Below are 16,089 nucleotides of genomic sequence, written 5' to 3' on the forward strand. Positions count from 1 at the left end.
TAATCTCCGTGTATCTTGTGTGTTTTGTGTGTCTTGCATTGCAATTTCTCTTGCATTGCATTCTCTGCTTTGGTATTGCATTTTTCTTGCATTTTCTTCCTTGCTTTTTATGTTGCACTGCCAATTATCTTGCTATTGCTTGTTCCTTTTCATTGGTTACCCATAGGAAGAAACAAAAAGTTCATGAATCGGGCGAAGGTTCGTCCATACCACCATCACGCCCATTACCTCCCACTGATCAGCGCTTTCCTAATGCTGCTATGCACCAAGCTTTTAGCAAACATACCTTTAAACTAATAACTCCTAGGTCTGTTGATCTTCAATTCTACAGGGACTCTTGTTTTGATACCTATTCCCATTTCAGGCACTATAAACTCGAGTCATTGTTATCTTGTGAGAGGAGTGTCAATGTAAGCCTTGTCTCTGAATTCTAAAACAATTTGCACACTTCTGATGGTGTCAACTATCGCCTTCGCATTGCGAAGCAGAGGTTGGACTTTTCCTATAAGATCCTTCAATCCTTTCTAGGGTGTCTACCATCCAAAAATGATTTTATTTTTTTATCCCACACTTCCTAATGAGTTGCCTCCACCTTTGAGCATCTCAATATTGCATCTATGCATCAATTCCTTTTTGGTCGTCCTCGTCCGGACGGGTCGAATGCACAGATCACTACTTTCTCTTCTCTTGAGTTGTCGGCTGAGAACGCCGCCCTGTTTAAGGTGATCATTAACTACCTCTTTCCCATTGTGTCATGTGCCTTAGCCGCTCTTCGTCCCCCTCACATGTTTGCCCTATATGTCATTCGGCATTCCCTTGACATCAACATTGCTCTGAACATATTTCATTGCATCATTCATTTTACTCAGCCAATGCAGCAGACGGTTCACATGCCTTTCGGTCATCTCAACACTGACTGGCTAGAGTTCATGAAGATAGATGTCTCTCGGGGTCGGCTGGAGACCATGACCGTTGTCTACTCTCGAATTTCTTCCCGCTCTTTCACGAAAACGGGTTTAGCGGCTGGTCCAGGGGAGTCCGATGGCATGATGGACGTGCTCTTGGTGAGGGACCCAAGGCTCTCCACCAGGGGGTCGTACAGGCACTAGTTCCTGCGACGGTTGATGCTGAGGAGGATATCGCCGAGCCTGATTCTCCGACATTCGAGGAGACTATCGATACCCATCTTGAGGAGCTGACCATGGAGGTAGCTAGCATGCGCACAGCGATGGACACCATGGTCCATCGGCAGACTATGATGCAGGCGACTCTGGACACATTAGTGGATTTGGTGAGCTCTTGGGTGTCGGGTCATCCGTCTCTGTCTGTTCCATCCACAGATCCCATCCCTCCTGCTGTAGATGTTCCTGAGGTTGCTGTTGCGTCTGCTGATGCTCCTGCTCCTGCTACTGCATATGCCCCTTCTTCTGACCCTATCGCCGTTTCTGATCCTACTCCCACTGCTCCGGGAGATGATCTCATTGAGTTTTATGGCCCTCTATGACACATGTTATTGTACGTTATGTGGATGTTTGTTGTGGAGTCCCTCTATGAACTTCACTTTATTTTGGATATATGATATACTGCTTTTCTATATTTTATTATGTGTCTAAAATCCAAGTTGTTATCTTATGTTGACATCTGTGTGCTTTAGGAGGAGTTTTATCGTGTTTCCTTCGAATTTATCGTGTTTGCTTAGTGCACAAATTGAGGGGGAGTTTTATTTTTGATCTTTGACAAAGGAGGAGATGTAAATTGAAGTTTATGCTTAATTAAGAAGGAAATTCATGCTTAGTCATATATGATTTGCTATTATTGCTTATAATCAAGTAAGATGACTTTTATGCCTAGTTAGTAACGATATTGTATTTACTGTTAGCTCATGCTTGTTGCTATTTACTGCTTATCGTCTTATTATTATGGCGTGTTGGAAATTAGCCTAAACTCAAATAGATTGTCAAACATCAAAAAAGGGGGAGATTGTTGGTGCAATCATGCCTTGGGTGTTTTCAATGTGTTGACAACTATTTAAGTTTAGGTTAATACGTTTGGATCTAACATGTACTGCAAGTTTTGCAGGAGAAAGTCCTTGCAGGTCAGAAGACCGGGTGTAAGGCAAGAGAAGTCCAAGGAGGTCGAGGACCGGAGTCTTGGCAAGAAAGTCCAGGGATACATTTATCTGGCACGAAGTGTTGGTTGGGAAACCAGCAAGCAATCGATTGGTAAATCGATTGAGGCGTAAAACTGAATAGAATACTACTGAATCGATCAGCCGATCGATTGGAGTAAATCAATCGATCGATCGATCGATTGACAGCCTCTGCGCAAGAGCACAGAATGAACTTGGATCGATCAGCCGATCGATTGGAGTAATCCAATCGATCGAGCGATCGATTCACATGCTTTGCGCAAGAGCACAGTGCGAACCTAGATCGATCAGCCGATCGATTGGGTACACCCAATCGATCGGTCGATCGATTCACAAGGTTTCTGCACGAAGGAGCAGTGCGATTTTGAATCGATCAGCCGATCGATTGGAGGTAACCAATCGATCGGCCGATCGATTGAATTGATTGAATCGATCCAGTGTTGATTCAATCGATCGGGACGGCACTCAACGGCTAGATTTGAATCGATTGGAGATGTCCTCAATCGATCAAAGGTGACGATCTCGTGAGAAACGACTAGTTTTGAAGACGAATAAAAAGGGAAAGAAGTACTGTAGCAATGTAACTCTTGTATAGTTATTGTGCTATGCAAAAAAGAGAGCTCTCCAAGTGATTTCAAAGAAAAAGATTTGAGTCTCTTCCTCCTAAACCTAGATCTCATCTTGTAAGAGGAAGAGGCAACCCTTGTAAAGGTTTCTCCACCTTCGTTTGTGATAACGAGAAGGAGAAGTTCATATTAGGGCTTGATCGTGTGGGTGTGTGCCTTGGATTAGTCATCTCGAGGAGGTGGAGACCAAGTAAACCAAGGAGTTAACATTGCTCTCTTGTTTTCTTGCTTTTCATTTCTTTCTATTTCGCTTCCGCTAACAAGTTGTAGGTGAAAAATTGAAGAAATGTTATTCACCCCCTCTAGCCAAACGCAAAGGTTCTATCATAAATGGTATAATAGTCCAGGAGATATGTTCATGGCTAAGACGAATACACTTATGAGAACTGAGTTGTGTCATGGAGAGTTCAGGAGATATGTCAATGCTTACATAAATGGTATAATAGTTCAAAGATATCACGTCTATTGTCAGCCAGTAAGCAAATAGATCTTCACAAAAGAAGGTTCAAAGGCTAAAACATATCCGTCATATACTGGACTCAGCTGTTGAATGCTTATACTCTATTTCTATTCATGTGGGATTGTTGGATATATGTGAATGGAGAAGAGGTGGAGAAGAAATAAGATCCATTATGAATGGGACTTTTAGTCCCACATTAGGAGCTTCAAGGTATATTGGTTAGTTTATATTAATTCACATGCATTGATGATGCGAACAAATACATGGGGAGAGGCTCTCTCTCAAGCATGAGCCTAAGATGGGGTGCAAATCCATAGCCCGGATTGCACTAAACCAAGTTGACTCATGTACAAGCAAGACCTACGTGTTGGTGCAACCTTAGGTCAAGGTTGACATGGGTGACCCGACTCGAGTTGACCTGACTCGAGGTATATTTTGATGTTTGACAAGAATGGAGAAGTTATATTTTGATGTTTGACAAGAATAGGAACTTGGGAGATTGTGGGTGCAACCTTTGGTCAAGGTTGACCTGGTTGACCCGACTTGAGTTGACCTGATTACGGAAAAGTCCAAGAATGGAGACTTGGCACGGAAAGGTCCAAGCAGGGAGCTTGGCTAGGGAAAAGTCCAAGTATGGAGACTTGGCACGAAAAAGTCCAAGCAGGGAGCTTGGCACGGGAAAAGTCCAAGTATGGAGACTTGGCACGGAAAAGTCCAAGCAGGGAGCTGGGCACGGGGAAAAGTCCAAGTATAGAAGCTTGGCATGCGAAGTCAGAGAGGGCTCGGTAGCTCGTTCTCCGGACTAGGTCAGAGAGGGCTCGGTAGCTCGTTCTCTGGACCGGACGAAGTCGGAGAGGGCTCGGTAGCTCGTTCTCCGGACTAGGTCAGAGAGGGCTCGGTAGCTCGTTCTCTGGACTGGATGGAGTCGGAGAGGGCTCGGTAGCTCGTTCTCCGGACTAGGTCAGAGAGGGCTCGGTAGCTCGTTCTCTGGACTGGATGGAGTCGGAGAGGGCTCGGTAGCTCGTTCTCTGGACCGGACGAAGTTGGAGAGGGCTCGGTAGCTCGTTCTCTGGACTAGGTCAGAGAGGGCTCGGTAGCTCGTTCTCTGGACCAGACGTGGAAGTCGGAGAGGGCTCGGTAGCTCGTTCTCCGGACTAGGTCAGAGAGGGCTCGGTAGCTCGTTCTCTAGATCAGGAAGGCTTTAGGGTTTAAGGCTGGGAAATTGGATCGGTCTGCTGATCGATCCAGTGATACTATGGGTATCTGGATCGGTCTGCTGACCGATCCAGTGATACACTGATTCTCACTGTGCATCTGATCGGTCTGGTGACCGATCAATAACCAAACAGATTGGGAGAAGGAATAGGAGGGATCGGTCGATGGACCGATCCACCTATGGTCTGATCGGTCCACAGACCGATCAGGGCTCTGCAACCAACTCTCTGTGAGAGTTGGGATCGGTCTGGGGATCGATCATCCTAGGGCCTGATCGGTCCCCTGACCGATTAGATCCGTCCTGGATCGATCAGGGTGGAGCCTGATCGGTCCAAGTCTAGCCGTTGAGTCACAATGGCTAGATTTCTGTCTTCTTCTTCGCAGGTTCATATAAATCAAGAGGTGGAGGGCCTCTATAGAAGGTTGAAACGGTTGACTTCTTCTTGCTCCTGCGATCTGAGCTTTGCTGAGCTCTCCATTACTGAAGCTTCGTGTGAGCTTCCCTCGGCTGGGTCTCCAACTGATCAGTTGCTGCTGTGGTTGGCATCCGTGAAGTTGCTGCTTCATCAACAGTCGACGAGAAGGCAAGCAAACTAGTGTTTTTACATTCATATTGTTCTTGGCTTCTTGCTGTATTTCTTGTACTCTGATCTTGCTGTTGCAAGAGAGATTGTGGCGAGGTTTCTCCACCCAGAAGGAGTTTTTATTAGCCGGTTTTCCGGGGTCTCATCCACTGACGGATTGATAGGATTCATCCACCTTACGGGCACGCCGAGGAGTAGGAGTATCATCTCCGAACCTCGTTATATCATCGCGTTTGAGGTTTGATATTCTCCTGTTTCATTTCTATCTTTTATTTCCGCTGCGCTAACTAAAATTGTAGGAAGAAACGTGAATTTGGGGTCGGCTATTCACACCCCCCCTCTCTAGCCGCATCCGAAGGTCCTAACAAGTGGTATCAGAGCGAGGTCGCTCTTCGTCGGATTAACACCCGGGGGAGCACGAGCTAGAGAATGGATCAACTTGGAGAAGACGTCACGATTCCACCCTTCTACGATCGCGACGACTTCGCGTATTGGAAGGTAAGAATGAAGTATTTTCTTATGATTAACCTAGTAAATTGGAATTGTGTACAAGTAGGTTTTATTCCTCCGGTGGATAAAGAAGGAGAACCTCTCGAGAAGAAGAAGTGGACGAAGGAACAAATCCACCAATCCATAATCAACGACGAGGTAACGAAAATCTTTGAATTTTTATTACCTAATGATATCTTGTGTAAGATAGGTAGATACAACAATACCAAGGAGTTGTGGAATAACTTGGCTAAGTTCCATGAGGAGAGCTCCAATTCAAGTCATGAAGAGGAGTCAAGTGAGCCAAGTAGCTCACATCATGGAGGTATGGAATTAGAAGTTGAGGGTTACTCAACATCTAAGGAAGAAGAGGAGGAGAGTTCTTCTTCAAGACTGGAGCAAGAAGAAGAAGCCTCTACCTCCGGAAGGGATGAAGGAGAGAGCTTATATCCATCCTCAACCCTAGGTAACTCAAGCAACTTAATTTCAAGTAAATTACATATAATGTGCTTTGAGTGTAGGGAATATGGATATTACAAAAGTAAATGTCCAAAGAGGATTAGGAAGACTCCACCGGCACCAAAAGTCAAGGAAGTCGGAGTCCCGATACGCAAGGGCAAGGAGCACGTGGTGTGCTTCCAATGCAAGCAAAGGGGGCATTATAGGAGTCAATGTCCAAGGAGGAGGCAACCTCACAAGGACAAGAGACCAAGCACATCTATGGGGGGAGCTAAGGCAAACCCTAAGGTATCCTTTAAGGCACATTCTTGCAATTCTAATAAGACACATGCTAGTAGTTTTATTGCAATTGTCAATAATGATAAGCATGATAACCATAGAAACTGATACATGTGCTTAGGCGCCAAACATGTTAGCCTAGATAAGGACAATGCTAGAAATGCCAACCCTAGAGTTAACTCATCTAAGGTTAAGGAAAACCTAGATAGGAATCCCAAAACAACTAGACATATGCCTAGGAATACCTCAAAGAAAAATGGAAAACTAAAGCTTGAGGTATTAAAGAAGGAAAATCAAGTCTTGAGGTCAAGACTTGACACTTTAAAAAAGGCTCTTAAGAATTTGGAGAAGTCAACTCTAGGGTCTAAGGGTCAAAAATCAAAGCCCAAGGATATGAGAGGTTTGGGTCACAAACCTAAGTCTCAAGTGGTCAAGCCCGCTTACCATAATGTTCCATTCGATTATGGAACAAGACCTAGGGCTAAAAAGACCATCACCAAGGTCACAAGGGGAGTCACCCCTAGAGTTGATCTTGATGAGTCCCAAATGACCAAGGCTTTAAAGCCTAGGAGGGTCATTAGGAGGGTTGCTAGGGAAGTCATCCCTAGTGAATATTTAGTGAACCCAATGAGCTCAAATAGGTATTGGGTTCCTAGGAGCGTGATTCCTTCACACTAGATGGTTTAGGGTGTGCCAACCTTAATTGGATAGGTAGTTAACCTACTCATGGCAAAAGGTGGCATTTTAGGAATTTTCAAGATGTAATCAAGCCTTGAAAATGAAATTAAAAATTATTCCTAAGGTGATTAGGATGTGCCAACCACATTTGAGGAGTTTCCTAGGATCAATCTAATTGGCACATAGTGATCTAAAAATCTTTAGTATATGATTTTAGGTCTATTACACTTAGGAATATAGAATTTATGGTAAAATGATCAAAATTATCAAAAATGGAAACTAAGGCTAAAATTAGGTATTTTCTATACCTTTATATGTTATTTGTCATACATTGTTTGTCATATGCCATGTCATGACATCATATTTATTTTATTATCATTTGAAATGTCATGATAATGCTTAGGTTAGTTATATGTCATGCCTTATTTAAGTTTCATACTTTATGCCATGACATCATGACATTGGCACATATTTCCACTTATGATATTATTTTATGTCATGTCACCATCTCTTGGATTTATGATCAATTAAATTGATTTAAGGATAAAAACATAATTTGATATGGAGATCTAATTGTTGTTTAGAAAATGCATGAGAACTTAGCTTAAGATGACCTAAACTCATATCTCACATCAAAATTGACTTGGATGTGTTTGATACACCTTAGATGTGTGTGAGATATTAGGATTATGAGTTAGGATCAAGGTGCATAGTTCTTGTACCTAGATGAGCCTAATTCGAATTTGAGGATCATAGGGAAAACTTGTGTACAAGTCATGTACATTTAGCCCTAAGATTGTGGTCCTAAATTGAATGGTTTAAGATCATTTCAAAATTGATTTGAAAAACCTTGATGAAGCTTTTCTAGTGATAGCATTCATCATTGAACAAGTTGATACAAAGATGGATTAACCTTGAGCTATTTCAAAGTCTTTCGAACTTTGTATCAAGATTAAAAAATGGAAGTTATTTTCATAGAAAACTATTTTTCCATGATAATATATGTTATGAGGAATATATCCTCAAAATTTTATAATTTTTGGAATTTTCTGTAATTTTTAGGGGTTTCTGAATTTCGGGAGAAAAATTAGAAATTCTTATCAGAGAATTGTGGACCGATCAGAAGACCGATCCAGGGAAGTCTGGATCGGTCACTGTACCGATCCAGGGCAGTGTGGATCGGTCTGGTGACCGATCCAGTGGAGTCCTGATCGGTCTGGTGACCGATCAGAGCGTGCCAAAATGCTGATTTTCGACTATTATCTGAAATTTCAGCTGTGGAAGTTGGTGTTTTAGATTTCTAAAGGGTTGAAACTCTCCAAGACATTGTTGGTGCAATGGTCAAGGAGGAGTTGACCTTTAGGGGGAGTTTTACCTATTGGTCAAGGGGGAGTTGACTTTTAGGGGGAGTTTTTACTCGTCAAGATTTCTGAGGATGAGTGATATGTGATTATCACTAAGTTGATTGTTGATTTTAGTATAAGGGGGAAATTAAGGGTTTCAATGAAAGGTATGAGACTTTCATTAGGAAGAAACTCTTGACCTTGATTCACTTCTTTTTGATGTATGTCAAAAAGGTGGAGAATGTCCAGAGAATGTTCAAGGAAGAACATTGGAGTTTGGGGAGAATGTTCAGAGAATGTTCAAGGAAGAACATTGGAGAACTATTGGAAAACCTAAGTTAGGTTATCGGGTTAACCTAACTTGATTATGGTTTTTGTCAAACATCAAAAAGGGGGAGATTGTTGGTGAAACCTTAGGTCAAGGTTGACTTGGGTGACCCGACTCGAGTTGACCTGACTCGAGGTATATTTTGATGTTTGACAAGAATGGAGAAGTTACATTTTGATATTTGACAAGAATAGGAACTTGGGGGATTGTGGGTGCAACCTTTGGTCAAGGTTGACCTGGTTGAGCTGACTTGAGTTGACCTGATTACGGAAAAGTCCAAGTATGGAGACTTGGCACGGAAAGGTCCAAGCAGGGAGCTTGGCTCGGGAAAAGTCCAAGTATGGAGACTTGGCACGGAAAAGTCCAAGCAGGGAGCTTGGCACGGGAAAAGTCCAAGTATGGAGACTTGGCACGAAAAAGTCCAAGCAGGGAGTTGGGCACGGGGAAAAGTCCAAGTATGGAAGCTTAGCATGCAAAGTCGGAGAGGGCTCGGTAGCTCGTTCTCCGGACTAGGTCAGAGAGGGCTCGGTAGCTCGTTCTCTGGACCGGACGAAGTCGGAGAGGGCTCGGTAGCTCGTTCTCCAGACTAGGTCAGAGAGGGCTCGGTAGCTCGTTCTCTGGACTGGATGGAGTCAGAGAGGGCTAGGTAGCTCGTTCTCCGGACTAGGTCAGAGAGGGCTCGGTAACTCGTTCTCTGGACTGGATGGAGTCGGAGAGGGCTCGGTAGCTCATTCTCCGGACTAGGTCAAAGAGGGCTCGGTAGCTCGTTCTCTGGACCGGACGAAGTTGGAGAGGGTTCGGTAGCTCGTTCTCTGGACTAGGTCAGAGAGGGCTCGGTAGCTCGTTCTCTGGACCAGACGTGGAAGTCGGAGAGGGCTCGGTAGCTCGTTCTCCAGACTAGGTCAGAGAGGGCTCGGTAGCTCGTTCTCTAAATCAGGAAGGCTTTAGGGTTTAAGGCTGGGAAATTGGATCGATCTGCTGACCGATCCAGTGATACTATAGGTATCTGGATCGGTCTGCTGACCGATCCAGTGATACAATGATTCTCACTGTGGGTCATCTGATCGGTCTGGTGACCGATCAGTAACCAAACAGATTGGGAGAAGGAATAGGAGGGATCGGTCGGTGGACCGATCCACCTATGGTCTGATCGGTCCACAGACCGATCAGGGCTCTGCAACCAACTCTCTGTGAGAGTTGGGATCGGTCTGGGGATCGATCAGCCTAGGGCCTGATCGGTCCCCTGACCGATCAGATCCGTCCTGGATCGATCAGGGTGGAGCCTGATCGGTCCAGGTCTAGCCGTTGAGTTACAACGGCTAGATTTCTGTCTTCTTCTTCACAGGTTCATATAAATCAAGAGGTGGAGGGCCTCTATAGAAGGTTGAAACAGTTGACTTCTTCTTGCTCCTGCGATCTGAGCTTTGCTAAGCTCTCCATTACTGAAGTTTCGTGTGAGCCTCCCTCGTCTGGGTCTCCAACTGATCAGTTGCTGCTGTGGTTGGCATCCGTGAAGTTGCTGCTTCATCAACAGTCGACGAGAAGGCAAGCAAACTAGTGTTTTTACATTCATATTGTTCTTGGCTTCTTGCTGTATTTCTTGTACTCTGATCTTGCTGTTGCAAAAGAGATTGTGGCGAGGTTTCTCCACCCAGAAGGAGTTTTTATTAGCCGGTTTTTCGGGGTCTCATCCACCGACGGCTTGATAGGATTCGTCCACCTTACGGACACACCGAGGAGTAGGAGTATCATCTCCGAACCTCGTTATATCATCGCGTTTGAGGTTTGATATTCTCCTGTTTCGTTTCTATCTTTTATTTCCGCTGCGCTAGCTAAAATTGTAGGAAGAAACGTGAATTTGGGGTCGGCTATTCACACCCCCCCCCTCTCTAGCCGCATCTGAAGGTCCTAACACTACGCGCATTGAATGCTGGAACAATCAGGGCAAAAATTGGCCCAAGAGAATGAACCAATGTTTTGCCATAAATTATTTTGCTACTTATTTAAGTGTGTAACGGATGCATTAGTTTAAAGATCAATGCAGAATCTATAAATGGTCAATTGAAACTTTGGCATTTCATAGCTCAGTGAGTAATGATCGTTAATCAATCATTAAACGTTGTTCATTGATCTGAGCTCATATATAAGGAAGCTTTAATCACAGACAAAATGAATACATACAAAAAAGAAGCTCTCTACCTACGCTCTCCCTAGTCTTCTCTATCATACATTTTTTGCTCGACGGTGTACCCATAATAGCAGTCGGGTACCTCTCAGTTCACCGTAACCACTAATACTTAGTATGTATCATGATTAACTATTGTATCATGGGAAACAGATGACCTGAGAAAATCTCGAAGCACAACCAGAGATGGGGCGAATCTGTTTCAAGGAAACTACATTCATTGAAGCCCTCGATCTTCTCGATTCGCTCTGCCGCACGGTCCGCTCTGCCTTTAGGCCACTAGGGATGGCAATTTCACCCGAACCTGATGGAGAATCCGATACCCGACCCGAATGGAGGAGGGTATGGAGAGACTATCAATACCCGATACCCGACCCGAATATCCGATTAAATAATATATATACATATATTAAAGAAATTTTTTCCCCCAAAATCAACTTGCTATTTTTATTTATATTAGGAGGAGACTATATAGATGTTTAATCTATTTTTTAAATTATATATATATTTGTTAATAGGATATTAATTTTAATATATTTTTGTTGAATGATAATAGTTGGATAGAAAGAAGAAAAATTAAAACTATAGAAGATATCCGATCCTTTAATGGGTATGGGTATACCCATCGGAGATCCTATACCTGATGGATATGGCGACAGAGGATATAAAATCCGACCCGAACCCGACCCATTATCATCCCTATAGGCCACTCTGCTTTTAGGCCTATCTGCCTTTAGGCCACTCTACACTCAGTCACTCTGCACTCGGTGACTCTGCACTCATCCACTCTGCACTTAGCCACTCTACAGTCTGCACTCAGCACTTGACAGAAATCAATTTCCGCTAACAGCATGAGATGACCTAAGAAGATAATCTATTACAGGAGGAGGGTGAAAAACAGGACCAATCTTCTTCGCCACCACCTCTCAGCAATCTCTACCTATCAAGCAATCGATTCTCGAAGAGATTAGGCAAGTAGAGGATGCAGAATTTCCCCGATCCAGCCTTAAGGACATGTACTTGGGATGATTAAAATTTGACGCCTTGTAAGTTTGGATAAATTGAGACTAGTTGATGGATTTAATTTATGGAATTGAATTTCAGAAGAAGTTGATATATTGGCTAAGTGGCCTCAAGGTTGACCACAAGGAGACTCCAAGTAGAAGGAACCTGGTGCTAAGAATGAGCATGTGTGTCAAAGAAAAATAGAGGAGGAAGAAAATGTCAGTCATCGAGCCAGGGAGGGGTCCTGGCACAAGCACTTTGACGTTCAAGTTCGACAAGTGATTAAGAAAAAATGGAGGACCGTGAACAATAAATTTTGATAGTGGAGTTTATTTGTACCTGTAGGTAAAGACCCCTTATATAGTATTATTTTCTCTCTATACGAATATTAATATATTACTAAAATAAAATCAACTATTCTAACACTTTATTGTCTTTCCTAAATTAAGTCTATCATCTCTACATTTACAGGGTGTAAGCTTACACCGTATATATTGCACAAGAAATATTCCCTTGATTCTTTAATAACTGTCACACAAGAGGCTACAGAAATATTTTAACTTTTGGAATGATGAATCATACTTTAATGGTGAGCTGACTGAGTCCCCTTTGTTGTCCGGTCTAACATTGCTCTTGGCCATGCTAAGCCGATTGCAGAAGGTTGATCATCTTGGAAACTCAACATTTGATTGAACAAGAGTCTAGTCGGATTGTATATCTAGAAACTTTGATTAGACCGAGAGAATCCAGTTCTCCAATGAGCCAGAATGACTCGTTATTTGATCAAATAAAAGATTCGATTAACTGGAGCGACTGCACAGCCATGCTAACTTTGAATGTTGACCACTTCTTAATTTTAACCGTCACTTTAACTAGCCTTCCTAATTTTGACCCTAACTTCGAAGTCTATCTTATTCACGAATGAATTTCTTCTCCAATCTTTTCAGAGGCTCAATTTATAACCATGGGGCTCGGACAATCCGTCATCCGTGTGAGAAATTTGAAAGTGTTTTAACTCGAGTTAATTGTAATGCACGGTTAGAATTTGGTCAAAGAGAGAAGATTTAAAGAGAATAAAGAATAATTTTCTAGGCACCAAAGGGTTTTATTTATATAAGTGATCTAAAAAATAAAATGCAACGATTGAATATAATGAGATATAATAAGTATAATCCTAAGAACAAATATGATAAATTTAGAAACATTATTTTTTTTACTGTCCATTCATATGGATAATGGCAGATAAAATCAATTCAAGATTGTTGTCCTAAATTACTTAAGTATTATTTTAACTAAAGATGTAAATGAATTAAACGTTCGTTAATAAATTTAGTATTCAACTTCATAAAAATTTATTTATGTTCGTTGAATATACTTAAGATTAATTAAATAAATAAATTTGAATAGCTCGTTAAGCTAAGCAAACAAGTTTGAACATATATATGTTCAGTTTGTTAACGTTCGTAAACAACGTTAATGAACAATGTTCACGAACCATATTCACTAATAAAACTCTTTTCAATATGCTAAATAAACAATAAAATAAAATAAATAAATTTAAATTATTAAGCTCAATAACCAATCAAACAAATAAAAATTTTAAACAATCAAATAAACTTGAATTGAGAGATCGATAGCATCTAAACGAACCAAGCTCAAACTAAGCTTGAATTGAAAGGTTGATAACATCTAAACGAATAAAGCTCAAGTCAAGATTCAAACAAGATCAAGCTCATAAAAAATAAATCAAGCCAAGCTTGAACAATATTTCAAAAATTTAATTCATTTTAAACTCGATTCGACTCGATTACCTCATCAAATAAGTTTGAACATCTTAAAACTCAGCTCAACACGATTTATTTACAGTCCTAATTTTGACACTTAAATAAAAACACTTACAAATCTCAAATCCCATGATTATCTAAGATAGTTAGACATCATTTTAAACATTATACAGTGTATTTTGCCAATGGCTCATTTTGTTTCAGTTTAAAATTATAAAAAGGATCTGATTTTGGTTTACTTTTTGTTTTGAAAAATGATAGATTAATGAACCTAAATTGAATTATATTTTTATTTATAAGGTTATTGCAGAGATTACGTGCAATTCACAATAAATGATCGCTCTTGAGAAGCATACCTGCCTCAAGTAAGGTGACAAGGTTTTACTTACAATGCGAAAATTAAAACAACAAAAAACAAAATAACTTGATTGAATGTTAATAATTACCAAGGGAAAAGGGCCAAAGCAACTCTGTGTTTGCCATATAAAATATGAATCGTAACAAATACTACATTTAATAAAACACCTGAAGTCGAAAACTAAGATTGCAGTCTCATAGCTAGTGTACATAATAAACACATCCGAAGGTGTGTTGTGGTCAGACAGAAATAAAGCAAATATTTACTATCACGGCGAGAAATGGATCTTATTGCTCAAAACCACCATTCATGTTGCATCCTTGACTGCTCAGGCTTTTCTGGATCTTCCTCGTCTGGCTTTTCTTCTTCTTCCTCCTGCTGCTGTTGTTCTTCCTCCTCTTCCTCATCCTCTTCAGGGGGGTCCTCTGGCAGTGGATGTGGCAATGGAGTCTTCATTGGGCTGAATTGTGGGAATATATCTGGTCTCCTAGGAGGTTTGGGTCTCTCCCATTCCTAAATCAAACATATTACTGAGAATTGCATGATCGAAGATTCAATACTTGAGGTAAAGCATATATTTCACTGAAACAAATTTGTATAGTATTGTGAGATCTGCACTATCAACTTATTTGCTATTTTCAAGGATTAGTTCACTGGCAATTATCAAAACTCAAATATGAACAATGATTAATGAAGGATATGTCAAACATGAAGCATTACTTGCACCAATTAGTGTTTACTCTGATTTTCTGAACATGAGAATTCATGAAAACTGCTAAATTTTGATAGGTTGCAACCTGCACATGTACAATGATTTGTAGGAATCACCCATAAGACAAAGAAGTTGCTACTGTGTCTAACTCGCTTAAGAAAGGATGAAAGAGGTAAAGAACAAAAATGAATGAGAAGCAAAAATATGTTCACAACAAAAGGAAATTACTAAAGTCCAAATAAGGTGATTTGTGAAGCAAGAAATATTCATATGTTTATTTGGAATTTCATCAACAATTTGCTTGTACAAAAAGAGAATCCAATATTTTCTGTGTTCTTGTGAGAGGAATTATGAAAGAAATTGAACAAAGATGTGAATACAAAGAATTGGTCGCTAAAATATGAAGCATTAGACTGACTCTTGATACACCTCAAAACAACACAGTTATGTTACCTCAAAACGTATTAATCATAGCAGATCATTTGATACGAATCACTTACAACAGAAATCGCAATGATCATCTAAAGGGAAACTAAGTTAGCCTCTAAAAAATGCTAATAAATCTAGTACTACACTGTTCTTTTCCTCCATGAAATTGAGAGCCCTACTTCCACAATGAACAATCAACTCAATAACCCTAAACTACAAGGATAATTCCGGCCGCTGTTGATTATCTGAAAACCTACCCTAACATAACGAGACTCCCAGCCCTCTGAAAAAAAAAAAAGAAGAAGAAGAAGACGATTTGGGCATAAAATTAAAATCAAGCATGTAATTGCAGCATCATATCTTCTAATTAAACCAAAAAGGAAAGGATTAAAGCAAGTGGAGTAGGCATACGATGGGGAAATCGAGAGGAGAGCGACGGGTTTTCCTCTCTTCCTGGGGAGCCATGCAGACGACGCCGTGAGCTCTCCTCATCGGCGAAGGAGCACCCAGGCCAGCGGCCGCCCCCGGAGACTGCTTCGGCCTCCTGGACGGCAACATGGAAGGCACGCAGGTTGGAGAGGCGGTCGAAAGACACCACGACGAGGAGGCCATATCTCGCCGGAGCAGGTAACGGAAGGCGGCGGCGGATCCAGAGAAGGAAGGAAACGCCAGTACACCACGATGAGATAAATAGCAATGGCGGGGTAACCGGGCCGAACTTGTGCCATTTACCATTCCAAATCCAGGCCCATTAAATACCGGGCCTTACTACCGGATCCAACCAAACTGTTCCGCCCAATTAGGAAAACAAGCAGCCCAATGAATAGCATTAAGTTCACGTTTTGAATGAGAAATGTTTCATGGAAAAAAGAGTCCAAAAGTGAGGAGGCTAACAAATCAATCCTCCAAATTTTAATTTATGCCATGACAAGCAAGAAATAGCTTTCCTAATGAAGTGGGACACACGGAGCTTGAAAGAGAAGAGTAGGAGTTGGAGGGTGACTCG

General features: G+C 41.6%; 1 protein-coding gene across 1 annotated transcript; it reads right to left on the reverse strand.

Annotated features, from left to right (window-relative positions):
• Nucleotides 1-14,040: 14,040 nt before the first annotated feature.
• Nucleotides 14,041-15,833, reverse strand: LOC121970494 (protein TonB-like). Its single transcript, XM_042521256.1, has 2 exons — nt 15,495-15,833; nt 14,041-14,455 (listed from the first exon to the last, which is right to left on the reverse strand). The coding sequence occupies exons 1-2, from the start codon at nt 15,816-15,818 to the stop codon at nt 14,237-14,239; spliced, it is 543 nt and encodes a 180-aa protein (XP_042377190.1). The 5' UTR covers nt 15,819-15,833; the 3' UTR covers nt 14,041-14,236.
• Between the last annotated feature and the right edge of the window lie 256 nt (nt 15,834-16,089).

The sequence above is a fragment of the Zingiber officinale genome, chromosome 4A (assembly GCF_018446385.1).
Source record: "Zingiber officinale cultivar Zhangliang chromosome 4A, Zo_v1.1, whole genome shotgun sequence".
NCBI lineage: Eukaryota > Viridiplantae > Streptophyta > Magnoliopsida > Zingiberales > Zingiberaceae > Zingiber > Zingiber officinale.

Excerpts from the sequence above, each read along its gene's own strand:
- LOC121970494 (XM_042521256.1), bottom strand. The coding sequence starts at position 15,818 with ATGGTAAATGGCACAAGTTCGGCCCGGTTACCCCGCCATTGCTATTTA. Across the intron at positions 14,456-15,494 it reads CTCCTCTCGATTTCCCCATC|GAATGGGAGAGACCCAAACC; the intron begins GTATGCCTACTC and ends TGTTTGATTTAG.